This window comes from Chanodichthys erythropterus, chromosome 22, assembly GCF_024489055.1.
Source record: "Chanodichthys erythropterus isolate Z2021 chromosome 22, ASM2448905v1, whole genome shotgun sequence".
NCBI classification, from domain to species: Eukaryota; Metazoa; Chordata; class Actinopteri; order Cypriniformes; family Xenocyprididae; genus Chanodichthys; species Chanodichthys erythropterus.
The window spans coordinates 9,412,509-9,435,206 of record NC_090242.1 but is presented as its reverse complement, the minus strand read 5'-3'; the positions used below and the strand labels follow the sequence as shown (position 1 = coordinate 9,435,206).

Here is a 22,698-nt window from a genome sequence, read left to right as displayed (position 1 = left end):
CTAACGTGCAAGAGCATGTACGGACATGCACACTCTTCAAAAACGGTGCTTCAAATCTCTTTACAAACTAAATATGTAAATGACATTTGTATATATTCAAAATAAAAGATATGCATTGTACTTAATGTCAGCTTGCTGCTTTTGCTCAAGATAAAACAAGAAATTATGCTTCTAACCAGAGGTCGAGAGCTGTCGTTCCAACTAAACAAGTCTGCAATGCAGTTTGTGAATGTTCAATTGAAGGATGGTTTCGGTGGAAACACTAAATCATTGAACTATGTTAGTAACGACGGAACTTGCGATTTTAGTTGGCTAACAATGCTTTTGGGAAACGCACCCCTGGCCGGCACGAATGTGGTTCACAGGCAGCTCTCCTTGGGAGATTTCCATCAGGAAGGACCTTCTGTCACAACATGGGGGCACAATTTATCACTCCGAGCTGAAGATGTGGAAACTGTGGGTTTGGCCCCTGAGGGGGAATCAACTCTTAAACTCTGGTATTTCAAAGGATGTTGTTACCATCCTAAACTCTAGAGGTCCCTCCACGAGGAAACTTTACACCTTAAAGTGGAAAGGCTTCACTTTATGGTGCAGAGAACCCAGTTGGACTTCAATGCTGAAGTCCCTTTAGGATCGTTTTCTCCCGGTCTAGCCCCCTCCATGTTTAAGGTCTATTTGGCAGCCATAGCTGCTTACCACGCACCATTAGGCGGTGGCTCTTTGGGGAAACACCATTAAGTAACTTGTTTCCTTCATGGCACTTGAAGGAGGTTGAGGCCTGCTGTTCATGAGAGAGTTCCAGCCTGGGATCTGGGCATGGTTCTAGAGGGGTTTGGACTCCAGGTAGGGTCAAAGCAATTTTGCACCCTAGACCAGGCTACATGCCTAAAGTTCCATAGTACATTCAACCATCGCGCTGGCCTTTCATCCTCTTACTTTCATGTTGGCAGACCAAGAGAAGCCTAACTTGCTTTGTCCAGTTAGAGCACATGAGACTTACATCCACCAGACTGCTCACTGATGTAAATTTGACCATCTGCTGGTAAGCTTCGGTTCACCCAGGTGGGGTTCCCCAGCTTCCAAGCAGAACATTAGTAAATGTATTGTTGAGGCTATCTCTACTGCTTATGAGGCACGTGACCTTCCTCTGCCTCTGGATCTGAGAGTCCAGTCTACCAGGAGTATGGCAGCTTTGAAAGTTTTATTGTCAGGAGTTTTCCTCCAAGAAGTGTTTGATGCTGCGGGCTGGTCTTCTCTGCACACATTTATCAGGTTTTACAGCCTGGAGCTGGACTATACACCAGCCTCAATTAATCTCTTCCTAAGTTGTACCCAGAAAGTTTCACACTAGGACAGGCATTTGTCAGTATGGTACAATGGATATTTTGTTCCCCATAGCATCATCATCAAGCGGCGTGGAGATCCCTCAAAAGGGAACGTCTCGGGTTATGACTGTAATCATGGTTCCCTGAGAATGCTGCGTCACCTTGCCATACATCTTGCATGCCTGTGAGTAGCTTGCTTCAGCCAATCAGAAGCTAATGCTGCTTTGTTTCCGGGTATACTTTATAGCTTCTGCTATACGCCATCATACAGGGTTATCCAGCACCAATCAGGATCAGAATAGTTGCACATGTGCTTCAGACACGGTCATGCTGCAGGGTTCCCCATAGCACTGTCATCAGATGCAGCGAGACGTTCCCTTCTCAGCGAACCATGGTTACAGTCATAACCAAAGACATTTCCCTGAACTATAATTGCAGAACTTAAATATCCATCTGTTCCTCACATCAAGCTACTGCATGACTTTGAAAGACTTGGAATATAGAACAAACTATATTGAACTGAAAAACTAAACTGAGATTGAGAAGTATTTATATGAAATGCCTGCAAGAAATATTCAAATGATCAGATGTTCATTGAACAAAAGTATGTCAAAGTTACAATCTTTGGCTTTCATTAATAGTTTACACCATGAAAAGACATCAGTTTTTCCCTGTGGTGTTGTATGAATTAATCTGATTGAGAAAATTAACTGAAAATGATTTTTTAATTATCTGTTGGACCCTTTATTGTTTCATCCCAAAATGGTGAAGAATATGATAACACTGAAAGCCTTTAGTTATCACTCAGCCAATTTCCTCCAGAGGATAAGTGTTTTGTTTTCAATCGAACACATTCACCATTCCACTCAAATTGTGACAATGCAGTGAAGAACGTAATAAAACTTCTGATGTTGATAAATGAGGACATGTCGATGAGTCTGACATAATTCAAAAGGAATTGAAAAAATTGCACAAATAGCAGTGCAATGAGGATCTCTAACAGACAGCTGATCCAGTGCCCTGATATGAAGTACACAGTTATTTATATAAGTAGATAAATAGATGTTTAAATATTTCTTATTTCATTCAAATTAAAGTTCTCATAATGTGCAATAACAAATAAACGACAAAACATATGGATGGATGCAGTAAATTTAGCCATTTCAATTAAATTAAATGAATAGCTGTCATTTGAATGTCTTATTATATGGTGTACAGCAAACTATTTAAACCTTTCTGTTTTACATTTCATGATCAAGAAAACTCCTTTGAGGAGAAAAAGATGCATTTCAAAGTAATTCAATAAATAAAGCTGTCTATTCTTGCCGTCTTATTAGAAAAAAGGGTTCAATATACTCTTAAAAGGTTCTATATATAAAGTGTCTGACAGAATTTTTTCTTCCAAGAGTGTAGGTTAAAAACATATGAAGTCATTTCAAATATGGCCACTGGATGCTGGTACCATAAATCCATGCATATTTAATACCTTAACATCTCTGATGAATTAAAAAAGGGTATGTTCTTGGGGTTAGTGTGTTAACACAAGTAGTTTGGGAGATTGACACAGCGCTGGGTTCAAACTAAGGGCTTTTTACAGCACACGCACCACTGAACAGACGTCATTTCAGCAGCACTTTCAGATGTCTGCGTTTGCTTTCATACGTCTGTGTTCTACACAGGCTTGTTTTACCCAAGTCTAAGCCTAATATTGTCTGTAAACGTAGAGGCTTTAAGAAATGCCTGAACTATCTTTGAAATCATTGCGGTCTCATCAGGAAACGTGCCTGTAGTGAATTTCCTCCTGCAAATTCTCACCTTTTGTATGACTTGATGAATGCTGCACAGAAGTGGTTTGAATGCCAAGTTCCATATTTTGGCATGGATAAAAAATAACTTTGCAAAAAAAGACAAGAATATATATATATATATATATATATATATATATATATATATATATATATATATATATATATATATATATACATACATACGGAGCCCTGCACATGACATGCAGGAAAACTGTAGACTAAATGATGTGAAATAGTAAATCGTGCACAAGATTTAGCAAAGCGACAGAACAAAATAGTAAATTGTGTGCATGATTTAGCGACTCATGAGAACAAAATAGTAAATATCATATATTTAGCAAATCGAAGGAATGAAATAGTAAATCGAAGGAACGAAATAGTAAATCATGCGCACGATTTAGCAAATCAATGGAACGAAATAGTAAATCGAAGGAACGAAATAGTAAATCATGCGCACAATTTAGCAAATTGAAGGAACGAAATAGTAAATCATGCGCACAATTTAGCAAATCGGAGGAACGAAATAGTAAATCATGAGCACGATTTAGCAAATCAAAGGAACGAAATAGTAAATCATGAGCACGATTTAGCAAATCAAAGGAACGAAATAGTAAATTGAAGGAACGAAATAGTAAATCATGCGCACGATTTAGCAAATTGAAGGAACGAAATAGTAAATCATGAGCACGATTTAGCAAATTGAAGGAACGAAATAGTAAATCATGAGAACGATTTAGCAAATTAAAGGAACGAAATAGTAAATCATGCGCACAATTTAGCAAATCGAAGAAACGAAATAGTAAATCATGCGCACGATTTAGCAAATCGAAGGAACGAAATAGTAAATCATGAGCACGATTTAGCAAATCGAAAGAACGAAATAGTAAATCATGAGCACGATTTAGCAAATCAAAGGAACGAAATAGTAAATCAAGGGAACGAAATAGCAAATCGAAGGAACGAAATAGTAAATAATGAGAACGATTTAGCAAATCGAAGGAACGAAATGGTAAATCATGAGCACGATTTAGCAAATCGAAGGAACGAAATAGTAAATCATGTGCAAGATTTAACAAATCGAAGGAACGAAATAGTAAATAATGAGAACGATTTAACAAATCAAAGGAACGAAATAGTAAATCATGAGCACGATTTAGCAAATCGAAGGAACGAAATAGTAAATAATGAGAACGATTTAGCAAATCGAAGGAACGAAATAGTAAATCATGAGCACGATTTAGCAAATCGAAGGAACGAAATAGTAAATCATGAGCACGATTTAGCAAATCGAAGGAACGAAATAGTAAATAATGAGAACGATTTAGCAAATCGAAGGAACGAAATAGTAAATCATGAGCACGATTTAGCAAATCAAAGGAACGAAATAGTAAATCATGAGAACGATTTAGCAAATCGAAGGAACGAAATAGTAAATCATGAGAACGATTTAGCAAATCAAAGGAACGAAATAGTAAATCATGAGAACGATTTAGCAAATCAAAGGAACGAAATAGTAAATCATGAGAACGAAATAGCAAATCGAAGGAACGAAATAGTAAATAATGAGAACGATTTAGCAAATCGAAGGAACGAAATGGTAAATCATGAGCACGATTTAGCAAATCGAAGGAACGAAATAGTAAATCATGTGCAAGATTTAACAAATCGAAGGAACGAAATAGTAAATAATGAGAACGATTTAACAAATCAAAGGAACGAAATAGTAAATCATGAGCACGATTTAGCAAATCGAAGGAACGAAATAGTAAATAATGAGAACGATTTAGCAAATCGAAGGAACGAAATAGTAAATCATGAGCACGATTTAGCAAATCGAAGGAACGAAATAGTAAATCATGAGCACGATTTAGCAAATCGAAGGAACGAAATAGTAAATAATGAGAACGATTTAGCAAATCAAAGGAACGAAATAGTAAATCATGAGAACGATTTAGCAAATCGAAGGAACGAAATAGTAAATCATGAGCACGATTTAACAAATCAAAGGAACGAAATAGTAAATCATGAGCACGATTTAGCAAATCAAAGGAACGAAATAGTAAATCATGAGAACGATTTAGCAAATCGAAGGAACGAAATAGTAAATAATGAGAACGATTTAACAAATCAAAGGAACGAAATAGTAAATCATGAGCACGATTTAGCAAATCGAAGGAACGAAATAGTAAATAATGAGAACGATTTAGCAAATCGAAGGAACGAAATAGTAAATCATGAGCACGATTTAGCAAATCGAAGGAACGAAATAGTAAATCATGAGCACGATTTAGCAAATCAAAGGAACGAAATAGTAAATCATGAGAACGATTTAGCAAATCGAAGGAACGAAATAGTAAATAATGAGAACGATTTAACAAATCAAAGGAACGAAATAGTAAATCATGAGCACGATTTAGCAAATCGAAGGAACGAAATAGTAAATAATGAGAACGATTTAGCAAATCGAAGGAACGAAATAGTAAATCATGAGCACGATTTAGCAAATCGAAGGAACGAAATAGTAAATAATAAGAACGATTTAGCAAATCGAAGGAACGAAATAGTAAATCATGAGCACGATTTAGCAAATCAAAGGAACGAAATAGTAAATCATGAGAACGATTTAGCAAATCGAAGGAACGAAATAGTAAATCATGAGAACGATTTAGCAAATCGAGGGAACGAAATAGTAAATCATGAGCACGATTTAGCAAATCGAGGGAACGAAATAGTAAATCATGAGAACGATTTAGCAAATCGAGGGAACGAAATAGTAAATCATGAGAACGATTTAGCAAATCGAAGGAACGAAATAGTAAATCATGAGAACGATTTAGCAAATCGAGGGAACGAAATAGTAAATCATGAGAACGATTTAGCAAATCGAAGGAACGAAATAGTAAATCATGAGCACGATTTAGCAAACCGAAGGAACAAAATAGTAAATCATGAGCACGATTTAGCAAATCGAAGGAACGAAATAGTAAATCATGAGAACGATTTAGCAAATCAAAGGAACGAAATAGTAAATCATGAGCACGATTTAGCAAACCGAAGGAACAAAATAGTAAATCATGAGCACGATTTAGCAAATCGAAGGAACGAAATAGTAAATAATGAGCACGATTTAGCAAATCGAAGGAACGAAATAGTAAATAATGAGAACGATTTAGCAAATCGAAGGAACGAAATAGTAAATAATGAGCACGATTTAGCAAATCGAAGGAACAAAATAGTTAATTGAGGGAACGAAATAGTAAATCATGAGCACGAAATAGCAAATCAAAGGAACGAAATAGTAAATCATGAACACAATTTAGCGAATCAAGAGAGCACAATTTACTTTTTTTCCCTGCATGTCATATATAGGCACAAATATTTAAATTAATATTTAAAAAAAACACCTTTACAGTAGCACTTGTATGCAATTTTCCAAACCTATCTTAACACCTCTTGGGGAAGCAAATAGAGATTTTGAATAAGTCTAACAGATTTGATGTTATGGTGCTTTTGTCATGTCTGTCATCATATGAAAAAGAGCAGCTCAGACATTCTGGACAGTAGACACAGAAAATCATCATATGGGTTTTGAGTATATGATGATGAATGTGTGGCGACACGAACACAGATGCAACGCGGAAGAAGCGTTTGCTAGATGTTTTGAGATACATTAATGGATGCACTATTAATAAGCAATGAGAATACAATAGGAATTGTGAAAATGAATTAGGGCTGCACAGCTACAGTGTGCAATCAATCTGTGAGAGGCAGCAGGAGCCGCTCGCTTGAGTACGCAAAAAATATGAAACGTGTTTGACCCTCAATGACCTTAAAACTCATCCAGCCATCAGTACTGTCGTTTGGAAAATATGCCTGAGTCTGCAACTTCTCTAACCGACCTGAATCTCACAGGAAAAACAGCATTGTGATTATTCTAGATATAAACTAAATATTCAAGGTAAGACACTACAGGCAAAACCATTGTTTTTTAATACACTGGTTGAGATTTGGGGCTTTTTTGCTTCCATAATGTACCTTCTTTTTGACTAATGGAAAGAAAACATCCAAAATACACATTTAAAGGATTAGTTCACTTCAGAATTAAAAATTTCCTGATAATTTTCTCACCCCCATGTCTTTCTTTCTTCAGTTGAAAAGAAATGAAGGTTTTTGAGGAAAACATTCCAGGATTTTTCTCCATATAGTGGACTTCACTGGGGTTCAACGGGTTGAAGGTCCAAATGTCAGTTTCAGTGCAGGTGAATTATTTTTTTTAGAAAATGTCCAATGGTTTCTCTAGATGAGACTCTTATTCCTCGTCTGGGATCATGTAGAGCTCTTTGAAGCTGCACTGAAACTGACATTTGGACCTTCAACCCGTTGAACCCCAGTGAAGTCCACTATATGGAGAAAAATCCTGGAATGTTTTCCTCAAAAACCTAAAAAAAATATTTCGACTGAAGAAATAAAAAACAAACATAACATATTTGATGACATGGAGGAGAGTAAATTATCAGGAAATTTTAATTCTGAAGTGAACTTTAGATCCTTTAAGTGTGTATTTAATTGCACTGTATTTGCACCCATAGATTTCAATTACAGTACGTCACTTCAGCAGCTTTACACACACCAACCTTTACAGTGTTATTCATCTAAATTCTGAAGGGTTGTTCATTTTTCATTTGCCTGATTTATAAAACACTTCATGCCTAAAAACATACTGATTTTTTTTTTTTTCTTTTTTTCGGTCTGTTGACAGTACTTTCTGATTTATGAAGTAATAAAATAGAAATCCAAAATCCCCTCTGTACACATTTTCAAATATAGAAACAAAATGGAACAAGAATGTTGAACTTGACTTTATCCAATGATCATATTTCAGGTCTGGAAAGTTATAAAAAATTTGTGCATATTTATTTAGATGACGGCTCATTTGCATATTAACTCATTTTAAAAAATAACGAACAATAACTAGATAGTTGAACTATAACACATATATTGATTGTGAATTGCTGCACCAGTGTTTAACTATGCCGCCTGTCGATGTCTTACAGCACTGAGAAATCATTAAGAAGTCCCAGCAGGCCTCACGACGAGCCCAGTGTGTGTGTGTGTGTGTGTGTGTGCTCGAAGACAATGACATCATCAGCTCGGGACACTCCTCAGGATCTCATCTGGGACAAACAATTCCTGCCACAACATCTCCATTTGCTGACTGAAGAGGCTCATTAAGGGCTTTATTACCCCTTCAAAGAGGCTGAACATTCCTGTTGAGCACTAACCGTCCGGCATCATTAGATGACATATCAGTGCTAATGTGCTGTACTGTATGTACTGTAAAGATGTCTAGTTTTGATTCTTCATTAATTCCTAGCATAAACTGTGGTATTTAAAGGTATGCTGTTGGACACAATTTCTAACTTGCATGAGCTGCTTCAAGTCAGACGGCGAACTTCAAAACGAATAACGAGTTCAATCGGATAATGTAAAAAGTATTTGTTAGATGCAGTCACTGCTTGTTCTAGCTGGATAATAAGTGAGGAGAGCAACCTGTCACTCACATGAGATCCACCAATAGCAAACCACAACCATCCAATCAATTCCACACAGACAAAATCAAGCCCCGTCCTACATTTGTTCTTGTTCCAGAAGTGTTTCACTTGGATATACGTCATAATAGAGAAGAAAAAATGATCACAACTTTCTCAGCATTGGTTCTCACCCCCATGTCATCCAAGATGTTCATGTGTTTCTTTCTTCAGTCGAAAAGAAATTGAGGAAAACATTCCAGGATGTTTCTCCATATAGTGGACTTCACTGGGGTTCAACGGGTTGAAGGTCCAAATGTCAGTTTCAGTGCAGCTTCAAAGAGCTCTACATGATCCCAGACGAGGAATAAGAGTCTTATCTAGAGAAACCATCGCTCATTTTATTAAAAAAATACAATTATATACTTTTTAACCACAAATGCTCGTCTTGCACTGCTCTGTGATGCTCCACGCATTATGTAATCATGTTGGAAAGGTCGTAGGCACAAATACCGCGGTAGGGCAAAAAATCTTGTTTTCTCCTCCAACTTCAAAATCATCCAACATAGTTGTTTTACCATTTTTGTAAAGTTAGTTTGACTTCACAGACACTGGATCGGTTCTTCCGCCTACGTCACGCGTGATCTTTCCAACATGATTACGTCATGCGTGGAGCATCACAGAGCAGTGCAAGATGAACATTTGTGGTTAAAAAGTATTTAGTTTTATTTTTTTAATAAAATAACCGATGGTTTCTCTAGATCAGACTCTTATTCCTCGTCTGGGATCATGTAGAGCTCTTTGAAGCTGCACTGAAACTGACCCCCAGTGAAGTCCACTATATGGAGAAAAACCCTGGAATGTTTTCATCAAAAACCTTCGGTAACACTTTAGAATAACTCACGCTATGAAGCATTAGTTAAGCATTAGTAAATAGTTAATTTATCATTTATAAAACATTAATAGACATTAGTAAGCCATTTATAAACACAGCTATAAATGCTTTGTTCTTGATTTATAAGCATATCTATAATGAGTTTAATAATTGTATTTTCATACTTTATTAATGATCAATTTATCATTTCTAAATTATGTATTACATTATTCACAAAGCAGTAATTTAGGAGTTGTCAGTGGTTGATAAGATCATTTAGGAAGTGTAAGTAAATGATTAATAAAATATTTAAATGTACATTTATGCATCTTATTATTTAGACATATAGCATTAGTTACTCAGTGTGTTAATAAATGCTTTATTAACATATTCCTAGTGTCAAAACTACCTCAATACTAACTTTAAAACATTAGAGAACAGCAGTGCAGAAGATCACTGAACCTTTAAATCTCATTTATAAAAGCTTTACAAAGCATAAATAGTCCTCACTTTAGATGAGCTCACAAAAATAGTTAACTGACCACTTCTAAATGTTTTATAATTACCTGAATTAATCATGAATTGCAGTAGGAATATGTGTTAATAAAACATTTATTAGCACACTAAGTAACTATTACTATGTGTCTAAATAATAAGATGTATAAATGAATGTTTAGATAGTTTATTAATCATTTACTTACACTTCCTAAATGAACTACTGACAACTCCTAAATAACTGGTTTGTAAATAATGTAATACTTAATTTAGAAATGATAAATTGATTATTAATAAAGTATGAAAATACAATTATTAAACACATTATATATATGCTTATAAATCAAGAATAAAGCAATTATAGCTGTATTTATAAACTACTTACTAATGTCTATTAATGCTTTATAAGTGATGAAATAACTATTAACTAATGCTTAACTAATGCTTCATAGTGTGCAGTTATTATAAAGTGTTACCAAACCTTCATTTCTTTTCAACCGAAGAAGGAAAGACATGAAAATCTTGGATGACATGGAGGAGAGTAAATTATCAGGGCTGCGTTTCCCAAAAGCATCGTAAGCCTAAGTTGATCGTAAAAACGATCGTACGAGTGATCTTAATATTAAGGTCTGTTTCCCAAAAGCATCGTAACTTAAGTTGCACTTGAAAATGATCGTAGATCTACGAGTGCTCAGGAGTAATCGTTAAGCCCTAAGTGCATCGTAAGAAGACAGAGTTATGAGGTCACCTACAGGACAACTGGCAGAATACACCTTTATTCAAGTGCAATGTGTATAACATAGCTAAGGTTTTGACTGTATTCCTCTTAAATCCTCTTTGTTGTTTAATATGAAAAGAAAACGGAAGAAAATAAAAAAATAAAAATACACATGATGTCATAAATAGTGCTGATAAAACATGTCTGCAATAAAAAAATTGTCTGTACACCTGTAGAAATTGGCTAGATGAAGTACATAATTTGTACTACTGTCACCCTATATACCCTTTATATAGGCTTTATATAGGCCTACCACCCATGGCCTAAAGCTCTATGAAATACTATAGGAGTTCTTCCAAATGTTTCTGAAGTGACTGACTTTTTTCAACTATAAACTAAATTTTAAAACATAAACAAGTTTAGATATTAACTTCAAAAACACTGAATCACAGTTTGATTGATTTCACACACACACACACACACACATATACACATATATATACATATATATATATATATATATATATATATATATATATATATATATATATATATATATATATATATATATATATATATATATAAACTATAATTAATTTAAGTTAAATATAGACACTATAGTTAATTTATGTAAGTGAGAATGACAAAATAAATTAAACTGTGACATATTATGCCCAAAAATTCTTCATACAGTGGACTACCAGTAAAATTGATACAAATTTGGAACCAAAAATTATTCAGACACTTTGACCTGACCATGTTTTGCTAAAGTGTTATTTGAGATCTTGTCATATTTTACTACCATTAAAAAAAAAAAAACTATAGTGAATAATCTGTAATAATGAATGAAATGTTCAAGGTGTCTGAATAAATTGTGGTTTGACTGTGTGTGTATATATATGAAGACTTCAGATGCAAAAGCCTCTAAGTGCCATCTGAAATTTTCTTATAAAATGAACAGTTTTATCAAGCTTGTAGGCCTATGTTTATGTTCAGTTATTTCACATTAATGGAAAAGAAAATGACCTATTAATTGCCATTAAAGTGAAATTACTGAACCTAAACATACAAGCTTGATAAAAATGATAATTTTAGAAGAACATTTCAGACGGCACTTATAGGCTTTTGCATCTGAAGTCTTCACATATATATATATATATATATATATATATATATATATATATATATATATATATATTAAATAAATAGTCTTAAAATTACATATTTGTTTAGCTCTACCTCCTCCAGAAGAACATTAATTTAATCTTTTTGAAAGGTACCTTTATTTATTTATTTTAAACCACATCAGGTGACGATTATTAGGTTAAACGTTAAAGGATACGATTTTATAAGGTAATATTCAGCACTTGAGAAACGGACAGCGACTCTTAAGTAGCACGTAGAGCGCGTTCTCGCGCGTTCATGTTAAGGGCATTTTTGGGAAACGCACGTGGAATTGCAGCGAGCGTTCGTAACCTCGCACTTAGAAAGCGCTCTTAAGAGCTAAGATACATCGTTATTGGGAAACCCAGCCCAGGACATTTTAATTCTGCTTTACAGACATAAACTGCACCATTACTGAAACTTTTTAGCACTGAATGCCAGGTAATTATCAACAGAAAATGGAACCTACTTCTTCCTGAAGTCCCTTTTCACCCTCCTTCACTGTAGTTCCAGTTCCAGCGCCGGCTCGGACTCCGTAAGCCAGCCATTGTGAAGATCCAAGCAGGACGGACAAAGCCCAAACGCCCAACCAGCCCATCAGCGTCAGCCTGTTAGGAGCAGATCGTGAACATGATGAGCATCAAATACCCACTCAAACACACAGAGAGCACATTATCACTCCCTCATTCAGCAGGATATAAACCCCTTCTCACTCCCAAGGTGTCTGAGACTGCTGCATGTGGCTGTACTGATGTCAGAAGTGTCCTCTAGAGCCGATCCAGCTGTATCTGTCAGAGCACCTGACATCAGAAAGCCACATTAAACTGTATGATTGTGAGTTTGAATAAAGCGTTCTTATGTTTAGGTCTATTGGATCATGCTCTTTTCCCACAGCAGCTCACTCTGTGTGTGCCGCTAAAACTTCCAGTAGACAAAATCAGTTTGAGTAAAATTGTGTAACCTAAATATTTGCTTCGGGAAATGCAAATCTAGTAAGAATTTAGTATGTAATATGAAAAGAGCACATTTGATGCATGATGATACAAGTATAATGTATAATGTTTAACTTTTTTTTTTTTTGTATCATTTTTACAAAACTGTCATGGCCCCAGAATATTTTGTCGTATGAATATCTGAACATGCAATATATCAAAAGAAAGAACAGGGTTCGACAGTAGCAGTTTTGATTTATGTGCTGTTTAATGTTGATGATCGTGTTAGCAATGCTTCTATCGTTCGTTTTTGGATCCGGAGATTCAATACACTTTCAGAAGGTGCGTAACAGCGCCCCCTACTGTATAACAGTGGAAATATGGGCTTTGTTTGAAATCACCCCCTATACCCTTTTTCACTATTCCCTACTACAGTAATCCAATAATATTGTTCACTTGAAGGAATGAATGAAAACGAGTGAGTGAATTCGACACTGAGTGCGCCGGAGGAGCTGGCGATCTTGCATAGTTTTGCCGTTTTCTTTTAGATTTATTTTTAGCGTTTTTGCCTTTATTATGACAGGACAGTAAGTAGAGAGAGAAGGGGACGGGATTGGGAAAGGTCCTTGAGCCTTCAGCTCAATGGCGTAATGTGTCGGCACGCTTTGCAACTTTGCAAACTAGCAGCTCCAGAAGTATTTATCATGAAAGCTTTGCATAAACCTTAATTAAACAATTTAATAATCAATTAAAAATGAATGTATACCTGTATGATATTACGCTGTACCCACATTTTGGAAAATGGATGGATGGATGATTGAGCTGCGGCGCCATCTTCTGGTCAGATGCAGGAAATCATTCAGTGTGCGACTCTCACAGTGCATTATGGGTATTCTTTAGCTGTTGAGCGTACATCGGATGTACACCTGTTATCGCGGTGCATTATGGGATTGAATGAGTGCTCTCGATAATGGGTTGTGATGATGTCAGTCACCACTACAAATGGCTGATATAGTGCCCTATTTAAGGGTATAGAGGGCATTTTCAGACACAGCCATGGGCTGACGTAAAAATCTGTAAATGGTGGGAAAAAAGAGTTATAGACATTTTTACCTGTTCAAATACATGCTGTATTTATTTATTTATTGTAATGAATATAATGACTGTATGCAAATGTGGATTATGCTGTCCTTTCCCTTGTATAAAAATGTCTAATTCACCCTGGCATGGTGCGGCCGCAGTTTCTACAGAGAGTGAAACATCTCAAATGAGACTGTAATGCTTGCTTTCTGATTTTCGCTCGAACACGTCTCATGCTAACCAAACATGACTAAACTGAAGCTCAGAGACATGTGGGACTGCTCAAATGTACAGCTTGTGTGATTTATAATACAGCCTTATCCTTTTTATATATATTTCATATCTCATACTATTATATTGGACACCAAAGGACACTTTAAGTTCCCCTGTGGTTTTTAATGTTGTTTATATGTCTATGTGGTGTATTTTAATATGCTTAAAGGCAAACCATGTGCAAATTCATCAGTCAACACCATTGCTGAGTATTTTTCTTTAAAACTGCAGTGAAAAAAAGAACGCAGTTTGCAATTGGTGTCACAAACTACCTTGTAACCAATCACGTCAACATAGGGGCGGGCTTTAGCATATCATTAACTATGCTGCGAAGCGGGAGGTTATCCAGGTATATTTTTCTGTTAATATGAAAAAATCAGGTAGATTTAGCAATCTAGCAGGTGAATTATGTATATGAACTATTTCTGCTCTGACTTTCTATGATGTTCAAGCGTTTGTAAGGATACTGATTTTAGAAGGCAGTTGTCTGACTCTGAGATGACGAACAGGAACATGGTTTGTAACATTAGCAACACAATATTAGATGTTTGATAACATAGTCAAGCCAAAGGCTAATCATATTAACTATCGTCATGTGTCCGACGTTGTAGAAAGAGATATACAAAACATATTACCATTCTGATACATAGACCTGTATACCACCCTTTATAATTCACTAAAAATTCACAAAATTCTAAACTAAAACATTTGAAAGTGGGGGGAAAATCTCATGATGAAATAAATTTTTCTCTAGTTCACGTTGGCCACAATTCTTGGCAACCGATTATTGCAACGTCATTTTCCAAGATAACAGCTCTGAGTCTTCTTCTATAATGCCTGATTGGAGATCAGAGATCATTCCTTCATGCAGAATCTCTCCAGATCCTTCAGATTCCAGCTCCATGTTGGTGCTTCTTCTCTTCACTCCACTCATTTTCTTTAGTGTTCAGGTCAGAGGACTGGGATGGTCATGGCAGAAGCTTCATTTTGTGCTCAGTGACACATTTTTGTGTTGGTTTTGTCCTGAAGGACGATCCAACAACAGCCCATTATAAGATTTCTAGCAGAAGCGGTTCATTTTTTATCTGTTGGTATTTGGTAGAATCCATGATTTCATGTATCTGAACAAGATGTCCAGGACCTCCAGCAGAAAAACAGGCCCACAACATTAAAGATCCAGCAGTATATTTGACCGTGGGCATGGGGCACTTTTTATCCATGTGTGCACCGAACCCATCTGGTGGGTTTGCTGCCAAAAAGCTCTTTTTTTAGTTTCATCTGCAGAAGCCGGTCCTGTTTGAAGCTCCTCCAGTCTTGTCTGACAACTGAATATGCTGGAGATTGTTTCTGGATGAGAGCAGAGGATTTTTCTTGAACTTGTGTGGATGTAGGTGCTGTTTGATAATTTTCTTTAGGCTTTCTGAGACTCAAGACTCAACTAATCTCTGCAATTCTCCAGCTGTGATCCTTGGAGAGTCTTTGTCCACTTAAACTTTCCTCCTCACTTCACATTAGGATGATTTAGACACACGTACTCTTCCAGGCAGATTTGTAACATCTTTAGTTGATTCAATCTTCTTAATTATTGCCCTGATGGTGGAAATGGGGATTTTCAATGCTTTAGCTCTTTTCTTACAGTCATTTTCTATTTTGTGAAGCTCAACGATCTTTTTGCTGCACATCAGAACTATATTCTTTGATTTTACTCATTGTGATGAATGATTACGGGAATTTGGCCTTTGTTTTTCCTCACATTTGTACTCCTGTAGAACTGACATGGCTGGACAATTTCATGCTCCTAGTCACCCTGGTGTGCTAAAAAATGTAAATATGAATAGGAATATATTCCAGAGATATTTACCCCTGAATTTCTAAGGATGCTAATAATTGTGGTCAACATGCATTGGAGAAAAACATTGATTTTCCCTCTACTTTCAATTGTTTTACTTCAATGAATTTTTCAAATGAATTTTTGAATGAAAGATAAAAATGCAGATTTATTTTCACAGCGGCCTTTGTTCATATTTACTAAGAGTGTCAATAATTCTGGAGTTGTTTTTTGTATTGTTTTAAGTATTTTGAGAGCCCAGGGAGACGAAATCGATTTTGTTATTTGCAGTGTTTCATGGGAGTAGGCGGAGCTAAAGAGTTCTTTTGCCACGCTTTGCTGGTTTCGCCTCTGATTGGTGGGATTTTCTGTACAGCATCATGGGTAATGTAGTTCTCCACCATGAAATCCACTGTTAAACAATTATTTTAAGAAAATAAGCCGACAGCTTCAACAGAAGCAAATACCATCAATTGCTCACAGTAGTTCTGTCTTTAAAGGTTTATAAGTTATTGCTATATTTTCCGTATGGATAAAATGAAAAAAAGTTTTTAATTCTGGAACACCAACTGTTGCATATACTTACAGTATTTGTAAATAAAAAATATGAATGTCACTGCGGATACAAAATATCGAAGCAAGTGTCATTTATTGTAAAGAAAGACATACAAATCCAACTTAAAAATAAAACAATTGGCCAAAAGTCAAATTTGTTAGTTTTGAACAGGGTCATCAAATGGTGAACGCGGCGCTTTTGTGCTCACGACTCAATAAATACAATGAACTGAACAGTTTACCAGATTCTTTACACAAATATCACACAGCTGAAACATCATTAATGAGTTTCTTACACAACCTCTCCATAAACTTCTATGTCAACTATGAAGGCGTCTGATATCGTCACTGGTCTCACATCGGTCTCTGGACGTCACTATAGTTTTGAGTGTGTTTGAATGTTGTAAATAGCAAAAATATGCAACATGTTGCATCTGAAACTGAAGCAGCTCAGATTGTCAATACTCGGAGGAGACGCAGATCAATAATGAATAGGTGCCGTTTAATTGAATCCATTCTGAGTCGCTGTCGGCTCTAAAAAGGCACTGTTACAGAAAATGATTTACTCACCAACCTAAGTTAATTTACTAAACTAATCACTACCTCCCAACAATCTGAAAATCACTATTGTTAATGATTATAACTGTACACATGAAAGAACATGTTCTTTTTAGTAAATGTACAGAACAAATTAATATATGAGAAAAGTTGACATGGTCTGCTAAATGCATCTGGGTAGATCATTTATAATTATTATGCATGTGTTATTCTATGAATGAGACTACATGGAATATTTGTTATTAAAAGAAATGGTTGCATCACAGAATCCGTGCATCATATAAATTTGAACAGATCATGTGTCATCTAGGCATGCAGAAGCTGCAGATATTGCTGATGTTATGGCTTTATCGTGCGAAAGATAAGGTTATGAAGCCTTATTTCCCACACCAATACTGAGCTCTTCTGACAAATCACGATTCTCATTTGAGTTTGAGTTCTATTGAGAGAGACAGTCCAAGATAGGAAATAAGCAGAAGAGAAGACCAGGCCACGTCTCCAAACTAAATCCATTATAAACCAACTGCATTCACAATTTTCACAAAAAAAGAAACTTCTCATTAGAATTTGAAAGTTTTCTCGGCCTTCCACTCATTTTCCGTTCCATTTCTGTTTAAGAAAGCCGATTCCCGCTGTTGCTCAAGTGTAATAAATACTCGCCACTTTAGCCTATAAAAGCTGTTTTTTGTTTTGTCTTTTCATGATTTTTAATACTGCACACACATTTACTGTGTTTTCTGTTTATATTCTAATAAAGGGAATGACACATAATTATATATGGTCATTATATCACATCTAATGGTGGCCTAAGACTTTTGCACAGTACTGTATATACAAAACCTGTAGCTGTAGTTTGCCTTTTTTTTAGTCAATAATTGTGTCAGATAAATACCATAACCAAGTTTAATTTTACAATGCAATAGTAACTTTAAAAATATATATAAAAATGCATAGAAAAACAAAAAGCTCACATGCAGGAAAAAGCATACAGCATTTTTTAAGTTTGTCGGTAACACTTTACAGTGAGGTTCATTTGTTCAATATAAGGTTCAATATATGAACTAACATGAGCAATACATTTCTTACTGTATTTACTAATCTTTGTTCATGTTAGTCAGCTTTTCATTGTCTTTTCATGTTAGTTCACAGTGCATGAACTAAAGATTTTAATAATGTATTAGTAAATGAACATTAACTAAGATTAATAAATGCTGTAGAGGTATTGTTAATTCTCAGTTCATGTTAATTAAAGTAGTTAACTAATGAAACCTTACTGTAAAGAGTCATTGGTTCTCTCTTGTGTCTTTGTATGACAGTATGTCAGCAGAATTTGTCATGTTTTAATGCATTATTATCACAAATAAAGAAATCGACTCCAAGCACAAATATGCTTACAAAATCTTTTACACAATTTGATAATATTTGAATGAAGGGTGAAGCAGTTCCTCGACTGCCTCTATTGTAGATTTAGAGTCATTTCCCACATTTGTCGTAAGAAGCTTTGACTGAAGCAGGACAAACACTGAACCTTCAAACTCTCGCTGTTAATCCAGAGCGATCTTCATGTGTGAATGAAGGAACACTATTATGTGTTTCACTCTTTTTACGTGCTGATACTGTATCGGTGAAGTCTTCTTGACATACGAATACATAAAAATATTACTAGATCACGTTGGCTAGATTTATAGTTCTAGATTTTATCCGTACATGTGATGCACTGCAGTTTTCTCTGCTTTTCAGGAACAGCAGCTGTTTTTGTTCCTTCCATGCTGTTTTGTGCTTACATTATCATGATCATCCTCACGATTTAATTCTGTTTTATGCTAATTATATCAGGCTTTACATAAACAGACAGCTCATGTGAACTGACAGCAACAGCGCCAGCGGATGATTTTATGAGATAAAATTAGCTTGAGCTGCTCGTATGAATATCACCAACACAAACTAATATTTTAAAGGATTTACTGACATAAACAATCTTCTAAAAATCTTAATCATGAAATGAAGATAAGCATCTGCCATCGTGAATGTACAAAATGCATTAAAATCTCTTTTATTCAGCGAGCGAAACATGACCACAGATCCACACAAACTTCAGATATTGCAGGAGGATTGTGAATAGCATGACAAAGGTTAAAAATAACTTCTGTGACATTTCAAGAGCTCGTTGTATTGTAGATTACATGTGGAAGCGCAGCTGAGCAATTCTCAATACGGATTGATTCGCAAACAACTCCAAACAATGAACTGGGAATGACAATGAAGACATCAACGTTCACGCTAGATCACATCCGTTCAAGCATCATCACTGCATTTGAACACGAGACAGAAATATCACCGCGTATGAGAGTGTAATCCACTCGACCGGCGGGTCGCAAGGCTCTTCTGATTGGCTCGTCAACACAACTAACAACAAACCACATTTTCACAATAATTAAGGAAGACAATAAATAAAACAAAATGAGGGTGAAATGCTTTCTTGATGTTAAAGGTCAAATTCAGGCAACTTCATCCGTCATGCTGAACAAGTGAAACACTCTAAAAAATGCTGGGTTAAAAACAACCCAAGTTGGGTTGAAAATGGACAAACCCAGCAATTGGGTTGTTTTAACCCAGTGGTTGGGTTAAATGTTTGCCCTACCTGCTGGGTAGTTTTATTTAAATCAACTGTTGTATAAAAATGATTGTATTTCTTGCTTAAAATGAACCCAAATATGTTGGAAATGAGCATTTATTAATAAGATAATGAATAACAAACAATAAATATGTATTAAATTTCTTATTAATAAATGTTCACCTTTTGATTATTATTGTTGCCTCTAGTAATTATGTGTCTGATTTTTAATTTCTCACCTATTTTGGATTCATTTTAAGCCAGCCATACAGTCATTTTTAATCAGTAGTTGGGTTAAATAAAACTACCCAGCAGGTTGGGCAAACTTTTAACCCAACCACTGGGTTAAAACAACCCAATTGCTGGGTTTGTCCATTTTCAACCCAACTTGGGTTGTTTTTAACCCAGCATTTTTTAGAGTGTATGGACAAACCCAGTGATTGGGTTGATTTAACCCAGCGGTTGGGTTAAATGTGCTGGACACTACTCAACTATTGTTTAAAAATGGCTTAAAATGAACCCAAAATATGTTGGAAATTAAAAATCGGACAGTAATATAATAATCAAAAGGTGAACATGTTTATTGTAAATGAATGTTTATTGTTTAATAATTATTCATTAAACTCATTAAATCTAAATGTTAATTTCCAACATACTTTAAGCGAGCAATACAGTCATTTTTAAACAATAGTTGGGTTAAATAAAACTACCCAGCAGGTTGAGCAAACATTTAACCCAACCGCTGGGTTTGTCCATATTTAACCCAATTTGGGTTGTTTTTAACCCAGAGTGTAGATTTCTAAAACTAGTCAACACGCACAGGTCATCCTCATCCTCATGAACACAATTATACAAAATTAAAGAAAATATGACCCAGATGACCTCAGTCGAACTACTGCTTTTCTGTCAGTTTTCCCATTTATCCTATAGGTTACATTCATGCTAATATCATTTTTTATTACTTTTGTACCATTTTGGTACCGTGTGAGTCCTGAAGCTGATTTCCCAACACCACAACCCAAAAATGAGCAGATTTATCATCAGAGCTTCAGAATCAATACATTATATAAAAACAGCATTACATTTAGTATAAAACAATAAAACAGCAAGTGAGACATTTCTTTCTTTCTTCCAATACACTGTCAAAATGTTTTTTTTGTTCTATTTATACTGAAACTGGCCGCTGTGCCTGAACATTACATTACAAAATACAATGATGATGATGTTACCAGCATTTTAGTGCCTGCAGCTTATTTAATGTTAATAATAACCAAGCCTATTTGAGCTGTTCAAATCTGAAATACATCACAGATAACACAGAAGAGTATGATGACTTCAGTTTCACCAAAAGTGACTAATAAAAACATGACAGTTTAACCACAAAACACCAGCAGCGAAGCTAAAATAACACTATATAGACATGCAAACAACTCAACTAAATAACGCAGGTTTGCATCTGGGAAGAGATTCATACCTTTAACTTACAACAATATGTTACATGTAGCATATTATCTTCTGAAATATAAAAGTTTTTAACTGTAGAATTTTTTACATTCATTATAGTAACAGTGTAAAGTTGATTGCACAAGTATCTTTCAGCCTATATGAAACCATTTCTGTTAAATACAATAACAATGTTTAATAGATTGGTATATAATTAATAAACAGCAACAGAACAATGTTTTGAAACAACAGTTTATAACTCTATAAAACACAACTTCTGATGAAACATGAGCTGTGCTAATATCTGCTGTGCTGCTGATGTTTCCATGTGTGCGTTTGAGTCACTGATCTCCTCGGCTGTCTCGTGAACCCTCTGCTGCCTCACTAGAGCGCATGTTTGGGCATCACAACCGCTGCGCGCGCCTCTGATGCCCAGAAGTGCTGCCTAGGTAGGGAGCGCACTAAACATGAGACACACACGCTGACTGCACACAGCGAGAGTGCAGAATAAACTCTTGCTGAGGAACTCGATACAAACGAAATGCATGCATAAAGCGCGTACATGATTCCAGTTCGCACGCAGAAGCGACCGCGCTCGCGCTTCACAATAATGATCGCGTTAATGTTTCGATTGAGATGGAAACCCGCGCGCGCTCAGCAGCACAGGATAAAGTGACAGACGGCGCTGTAGCTCGTTACCTGTCGTGTTCCTGCGCGGAGACAGAAATGCTGCGTGTAATGCGCGCTATAGATGTCCAGAGACTCACAGACCTCACAGCCCACGCGAAAAACAAGAACACACCCGCTCTCTCTCTCACTCCATCCTTCAACTGAGAGTGACCCGCTATTCCAGCTCACCCTATTTCAGCTGCTCTCTCTCTCTCTCTGTCTCTCTCTCTCTCACACACACACTCCCTGCGACGTCACACAGCGCATATATAACACACACGCACCTCCACACTCATTTCACACACGAGATGCTGCTCCAATCAGCACATTAAAGTCATGTCTGTGTATAGTAAACATAATTAATAAAAAATGATGTGTAGTGTAACACATTTGAAAATGCATAGTGATGATTTCTCATTCATATAATGCAGTAAATCCTGGAGCAGGAGCACAACGGGACTTTTTTTTGACTGCAGGGAATATAAAGCACAAACCCTAAATCTTAACTAAAATATATATGCATTTTATCACAGTGAGGACAAAACGCCAGAGAAAGGCCAAAACTGAGAGAAAAAGATGTGTTTTCAAACTTATTAGTGTGGATGAGGATCATGACAACACAGTTCAAATTCATTATATAACTAATGTTACAAGCATGGTTGAGGAAAGTTACTTTTAAAAGTAATGCATTATAATTACTTTTTATGAAAAGTAATGCGTTACATTACTTTTGCATTGCTTTTTCTCAGCTGGGCCGGTCTTGTTTGTTTTTTAATAGCAAAAAAAGTTCTATTTTTGGCAAATGTTAAGGCCCTTTCACACCAAAAGTGAAAT

At 35.8% G+C, this 22,698-nt stretch overlaps 1 protein-coding gene across 1 annotated transcript in view; it reads right to left on the bottom strand.

Moving 5' to 3' along the window:
- fstl4 (follistatin-like 4) overlaps positions 1–22,004 on the bottom strand; it is a 216,327-nt gene extending 194,323 nt beyond the window's left edge. Inside the window, exons 1-2 of the mRNA XM_067375723.1 lie at positions 21,895–22,004; positions 12,382–12,520 (exon numbers count right to left, since the gene is read on the bottom strand). Of these exons, the coding sequence (XP_067231824.1) occupies positions 12,382–12,510 (129 nt within the window). The 5' untranslated portion in view covers positions 12,511–12,520; positions 21,895–22,004. The remainder of the gene's footprint in view (positions 1–12,381; positions 12,521–21,894) is intronic.
- Between the last annotated feature and the right edge of the window lie 694 nt (positions 22,005–22,698).